Source organism: Oculina patagonica, chromosome 12 (assembly GCF_052425735.1).
Source record: "Oculina patagonica isolate OP01 chromosome 12, crgOcupat, whole genome shotgun sequence".
Classification (NCBI taxonomy): Eukaryota; Metazoa; Cnidaria; class Anthozoa; order Scleractinia; family Oculinidae; genus Oculina; species Oculina patagonica.
The window spans coordinates 476,254-483,148 of record NC_135769.1 but is presented as its reverse complement, the minus strand read 5'-3'; the positions used below and the strand labels follow the sequence as shown (position 1 = coordinate 483,148).

The window sequence follows — 6,895 nt, the reverse complement described above, 5'->3', positions numbered from 1 at the left end:
ATCGCGCCCAGTCTACCAGGCGAGAGAGGTGGATGAGTTATAAATGTCCACACCCAAACTTTATTACATTTTCTAGTGAACAAAATTGTCTGCATTCCAAGACGATCACTTCTGTTCTGTTTATATAATAAATTCCGTAATGGTAATTCATATATTTATGTCAACACCTCCCAACAAAACAATGTTGTTTTGATCGAAATATTTCAGCATGTGAGAAGCGATTTTCAGCTGCACATAAATTTCCAAACCCCAAAGGACTATTTGATGTCGATAAAAACAACTTGTTTTTCAACCGGCTCACTAGCATTGGCGTCACCTCGAAGCCTGCGACACACTTCACTCGACTTCATCGTCCGTTATCTCACTGCCGGATCACAGATACTCAGAATGATTCCTCAATCACTTTTCACGACCTTGATTTTTCTATCATTCTTCTCCACTGGTAAGTACGAATTAAATCACGATTCATTGCGATTTGTTTAAATTCAGAGCAAGGAGCGAGAGACTACAAAATTTCATCAATGCAATTTATTTGGGTTGGTTACTATGGCAAGGTGTAGTAGTTTAATTTGACTACGCCTATTTTAAGGTGTGGCTCGGTGTTGTTTCGAATCTTTAAGAATTCTACGGCAGTTGAACTTCAAGCAATCGGTATTAGTTCAAAGTTTACTTACACCGCGCGCTCAATAGCGCGAATCAAACTGCATCTCAATGTACCTGCTTCTGGTTAATGAGCCGGAATATCTAGTCGTATTATGGTCATAAAACTTATTTGTCCCTTTCAAATGCTCACTGCGATTGTTTGTTACATCAATCAGTGCATTTCTCATTTGTCGATTGTGTACATTTTCGGTCGGCCGTTCTCTATAGCTCTCCATTGTCAGAAACCTCATTCAGACCGCATCTATGTATTTCTTTTTCAGGTTACGGGTTGTGTCCGAAAGGCGAGTTCCAGTGTGATACCATTAAATGTATCAATATACTTCTGCGATGTGATGGTCAAATGAACTGCGATGACTACTCAGACGAACTTCACTGCAGTAAGTAACCATGGAAACTACTTAGATTTTTTTAATTCCTTTGCGCTGTATGCTCCTTTGATCGTTCTTTAGTTTGTTTATTTCTTTATTGCAGTGATCAAACGGTCGATCGTTCGATCGTTTCTACGCACTTTCGTTCATTCATTTGATCAGTATATGTAAATAGTGCTATGCAAATTATTAAATTATTATTATTATTATTATTATTATTATTATTATTAATTTTCGTTTGTTTGTTTGTTTATTCAATAAATGAAATCTGATTCACAATTCCGTGTAGTGCTGATTTCCAAGGAGGAAAATTAAACGATAATCTCCTTTTGATGATTGCTATTGTCTTTTTTCTTTTTTTTATTAAAATTACAACATTACAACATTAGATTTATTGTATATACATATATATATATATTTTTTAATTTAAGATTTTTATCGCCATTCTTTTTAGTTTTTAGGGTTGCGCCCCGCATGGTTACTATTTTCCCGTTTGCGCAATTCCTTTTTGGTCCTTTTCTTTTTCTTTTATTTGTAAAATTTTAAGACCAATAAAGTTGATATAAAAATAAAAAAAAAATAAAAATAAAAAATAAAAAAATAAACAACACTTAGTTAATAGTACATTATTTACGTTACATTACTTACTTAAGTTACGTTTCTTGTAATCCGCAGATGTGACAGAAACTATGCGCAATGCCACCAACACCACCATGTCACCAAACAACACCTCGCCCCAGGCCACCACTGCCGGTAACCTTACCATATCCGCACCTACTCCTCTAAACAACCACAACGAAAGCACCAAACCCTCTTCCGCCAAGAAACGTAAGAAAGATAAATCCGTGAAAAACAAACGAAAAAACACCCATAACAACACAAAGAGAAAAAACAACAGTCCATTTGACCACAAAACTTTAACTTCATCACCAAACAAAGCTTCTACAACGGCAATGAACAAAATAACATCACACGTGGTGAAAACAAAGAATGTCGAGGCAAGTACTGTCACGCATTGCTCAGTTGAAGAATGCGTGAAGTGGAAAAGCTGTTGGCGTGACGTAAAGAGGTCTCATGAGTGTGTTTGTGGCGAGGCAGCGTGCAGACGAAGCTGGAAAACCAGTGCGCATGTGGGGAACAAGAGCGACAGAAGACTGAAAGGTAGGTTTAACCTCTTTGCTACGTTGCTTACAATCTTCACAGCGGCCAAAAGCAAAAATGACGTCACCTCTTGTTTTCGCCGCCTCGAACTTTTCTAAGAATTTAACTCGAAAGTGTGCAAACTTTGGTAAGAAAATGTTATAGAAATAGTACGGTGAAAGAGCATTTCAAGCTGGGAAACTCAATGGTGATCAATAATCAAATTTCCCATCCACAAGCTGTGTATAAACCTTAACTTTCCACGGACAGCGTTAACTTTTGGCTTTAAGCGAAAGCTTTCGAAAAAATTAAGACTTGGTATGGAGAGGTTTGGCGGAAATTGCACAGTAAATGCGCACACGCGCGGCGTTTGACCGCTGTGTGCTTACAATGTCGTCCCAGTGCCTCCCCTTCTTTCGGTCAGCGGTGACCGAACGCCCAACGGTTCTGGGCGATTCAAAAACCGATTTCCTGGTTCCGTTTAATTGTGTGCGCGCGCCGGAGATTTTGATCAAATGAACAAGTTTTTAACAGCCAATCAAATTAAGCCGTGGTTTTGCCGGGCTTTTAGTCTTGCCCAGAGGTCTCGACTCTTGGTGCTGACCAAAAGGAACGCGCCCTCTGGGGACGAGACTGGGCTGGTAAGAAATGAACCTTTTTGTTACGTTAGCTGTTGTCTTTTCTGGTCTCAGTTCATGTGAAGTTTTGCAAAATTAGGTCTAAGAGAAATCTGCATTTCAATTGGGTGATAAAGCTTGTCTTGTTGTTCTTTTTTTTTTTTTTTTCTGATATGGGCTGTTTAAGCATAACCTTAAAGGACTTGAAATCAATTTTTTCTTTTCCATTTTCAGCCATTCGATTTTCTGTTGGGTTCTAAGTAGGTTTTATTTCTAGTGTTTAAATTCGTTATTTCAAACTTTTCTTTATATAGCTCATTATTGGGCAATTCTTCACTTGCAGATGTGTTTGAATGGGTTATTATTTCCATCTTATCCACCGGACTTATTATGGCGATCATTATCCTTCTCCTGAAGCAAAGAAGATTGCGTCGAAATAAGTTAAGTGTTCACACTGTTGTCTGCTATCACCACAGTCAAGTGGAAAGCGTTCGCTGTAAAGATGCTGCTGAAAGCCGCCCCTTGTATGACAAGGCCGGGTACCCAAGTCTTTTGGCCGGAGACGAAGGAGGGAATGTTTGCTACATTGGTTTCACTGGTCAAGTGAAGCGTAACAAATGACTTCGTGAAAAAGCCAAAATTTGAGTTATACAGAACAGATCTAGACTGGATAGAAACCGAGTCTATGAGAACAGCGGTAGGACAATCTCCTCGCAGTCTTCATGTGGATGTAACACAGTTTACGCATATAAACAGGACAGTTTACTGAGTTGACTGATAAAATTTATGACGTAGCTTTACTTGAGAATTATTGGAGTCAGTTTCCCTGATACCAGTTAGCTCTGTTTCGCTTGTAGCGGACAGTACTATGTCGCCTTTTTGCTTCTTTGATTTTTTCAGGCAAAGGAAAGGAAAGGAATGGAAAGAGAAGGGAAGAGTTTGATTTAGTTGGAAATATACGGATGAGTTACCGCAATTAGGCAACGTTGAAGCCCAATAATGATATTTTTTGTGATAACAATAGACGGTAGCATCAATAACATTTATTGTATTCTTGAACTACTTTAGCTTACTTTGTAGGCGATTATTTAAATTGAGATAATTAAATTACGAGCATTCAACAAAGTGGTGTCGTCTTTTGTTGTGTATGAGATCAAGTAAATAACCCAGCATTTGCAGAGTCAAACGACCTAAAACGAAAATGTACGGAAGTTAATTCTCAAAATGTAGTTCATTACCCTTTTTTGGGCTTCCAGGGAAGAAAATGGGTAAAAACAACATCAAACTCAAAGTTCATTCCTTTTTACATGATGCAAGTCTCCATATATTACGGTTCTATTGCTATACGGCACTGTGGGCGGAAATCTAAAGAGATACGATCTTGACACACAGAAAGTCAGAAAGGAAAATTTTCCTGTAATATCCTTAGACCATCTTTTAATTCGCCAGGCTGCTCATAGAACATACAAGAAAAGGAATTCAAGCTGATTACGTCTAGTCTTGATCTTTGTTATTTGCTATTTGTTTAGTTCCGTTTGTATTTTGCATGTCTAATGAGGTCCTAATGCGTTCAGGCAATCATCTTAATGTTTAAATTTCGCACCCTGGAGTTATACTATTTTTCTCGCGGTTCGCGTAACGTAAATAACTATTAGATATTCGACTCGGCTTTACACATGTAAAGAATATGCGGTTATGCGGTTCTTTGGGTCATTAATTATTAAACCTACGAGACGTTTCGCTTCAAAAATTAAATTCTTATTTTTGAACTTCAAAAAAACGTAAGAAAGAGAGAAAGCTTTTTTCTCGGGTTAATATAATGTCATAATTCAAAATTTCGTAAAAAGAAAAAAATATATGAGAACTTAGTTAATGCGCGTTTTACTGAGTAGCTGCTTCTTGTTGCTTGAGAGTTTCCATGGTAACGCGACTCCAGAATATTCCAGTTTAAACAGGTGCATTCAAGCCGACACTTATGTCACTGACCAAAATTATTGGGAATTCCTCTAGAATTATTAAGTGACCAACCAAATCTATGGTTAGCTATTCTAAGACAGAAAATTCACGGCCAAAGTTTAATTTCTTTTACAATAATCACCAAAAAAGGTATCGGCGCGAAAATTACTCCAGATACATTGTGCAGTGTAATAGAATTTTAAATCGATTTGTTGATAAACAAGCGATTAAAAAAGGTATGACGTAACATATGCTGAATAGCTCACCGATAGCAGGTAGTTCTATTGTTTTAAGCGAATCGTAAGGCAAACATATTCCAAGCTTATCTTCATAAATATAATAAAATCCTCGCGATTTTTAGATTATTTCGCCGGCTCGCGCGAAGACCAGAAGTGAAACTTGCTGTTGAGAATTTGCCGACGGAAAGCTTCGCGTGTCAAGGTATTTTGCTTCGGTTCATGGCAAACGATTCAACGGTGTTTTCTTTTCAAATGAACGACATGTACCAGCTACATTGGCCACCGAATGATGTGTACGGATGCAGCCAGAATACGCTGACTCAGTTACAAGAAAAAGTCTTACGTTCGCTGTCCAAGAAGCAAGAAGATGACAATTTGCAAGTGGTTCCAGAAAACGACTGCGTTTTTAAAGACGATTCTCCAAGCCCCTTTCTCGGAATGCAAGAGACTGTTTACCGCGAAAAAAGCGCAGCGAAAGAATCTTACAACACATCTTGTAATCGTAAGGAACCCAAGGCTGGAATTCAGCGAAATTTAAACTTTCCGTGGAGTCCAAGGTTTCACAAATCACCGTTTTTGGATACATTCTCTTCCGCAGAACCACTTCGAACTCCCACTTTTCCATTCTCGCCGCTAACAAAAAGCCCAGGTCATTTTTCAACACCTGCAAGTCCTTTGGCCATGATGCTCTTGAGCCCGTTTGGTCGTAAACCTTCAGAAGACCTTTCTATGTATTTGCCCGAGAATTTCACACCAGCGGCGACACTTGAGCGCCTGGAAAACTCGGTTAGCACAACAGTGTTTGAATTTCCTAGTGTGGAACCTGGAAATCGGGATGAATGTAAAGTTGAAGAATTGAAAAGCGGAAAGGATGAGGGGAAAATTACCGATGCGGTGAAAATTGACGATGATGGCGGGGACGATAATGTATATGTAAACGCTCAAGATGTATTCGTCGATATAAACGATAACAGTGGTTTCGGAGAACAGTACGACTTTGACGAGACGTCTGATTTGACACAGAATAAAGGAAGAAGAAAAAGAGCAAAACAAAATGAAAACGAAGGAAATGGCAACGTTGTTGTAGGTTTTAGAAATAAACTCGAAAGAAAACGTCGTAGCGAAATGAATTCTAAATACGACAAACTAAGGAGATGTATTCCAGAGATCGAGAAGAGACAAAAAGTTTCTAAAATACTTGTACTTAAGTCAGCTGTGCAATACATCCAAGAACTTCAGAGGCAAGACGAACTGCTGACTAAGCAAAAGAACATAGAAAAGTTAAAAAATGACGAGCTATTGAAAAACCTTGTGAAAATTAGTTCCTAATTCTAACTAAACAAAGACGAAACATTTTAATAGCACACAAAGCCTGTCACTTTTATCAATAATTTTGTATTTCATTAAAAAAAGATACAATGTACATGTTAATCGTGTGAATCTTTTGTTAGCAGTCGAGTTTCGACTGATTAAATTGTTAAACTCGTTTAATCGCGTAAAGGAAAATAATAATTTTCTTAGTCAGTTTTAATTCATTAGGCGTTCGCTTTACGTGCGTGAAAGTGGGTGCCAGAGATTTCAATGTCGCTTAGAGACAAAACCTTCACAAAAAAATCTGCCCACACAGCGGTTGTCAGGGCGGTCTAGTCTTAAAGCTAACATTGACAAAACTAATTACAAGTCAGTGTGGCTTGTCGAGCCTTGCTGAATCAAAACGTGACAAAAATTTGATGATTGTGAAATGTTGTACAATCCGGTAAAACTTTTTTTTTTGCGCATCGTATCCGGCCTCTTGATACGAAACGAAGATTCCCGTACCCCATCATTGTCCCTCAGCCAGATCTAGGTTTTATTTCCACCGCTCGTTGAGTTTGGTCACTGTTCCTTTGCGCTACTCTGGCAGCTCGCAGAA

The 6,895-nt window shown here is 38.3% G+C and overlaps 2 protein-coding genes across 2 annotated transcripts; both read left to right on the top strand.

Moving 5' to 3' along the window:
* The first annotated feature begins 915 nt into the window (after positions 1 to 915).
* On the top strand, positions 916 to 3,768 carry LOC144632245 (uncharacterized). The gene is made up of 4 exons (XM_078490838.1): positions 916 to 1,040; positions 1,707 to 2,192; positions 3,132 to 3,398; positions 3,689 to 3,768. The coding sequence occupies exons 1-4, from the start codon at positions 1,004 to 1,006 to the stop codon at positions 3,766 to 3,768; spliced, it is 870 nt and encodes a 289-aa protein (XP_078346964.1). The 5' UTR covers positions 916 to 1,003.
* Positions 3,769 to 4,870: 1,102 nt separating this feature from the next.
* Positions 4,871 to 6,406, top strand: LOC144632663 (uncharacterized). Its single transcript, XM_078491347.1, has one exon. The coding sequence runs from the start codon at positions 5,203 to 5,205 to the stop codon at positions 6,310 to 6,312; it is 1,110 nt and encodes a 369-aa protein (XP_078347473.1). The 5' UTR covers positions 4,871 to 5,202; the 3' UTR covers positions 6,313 to 6,406.
* Positions 6,407 to 6,895: the final 489 nt, after the last annotated feature.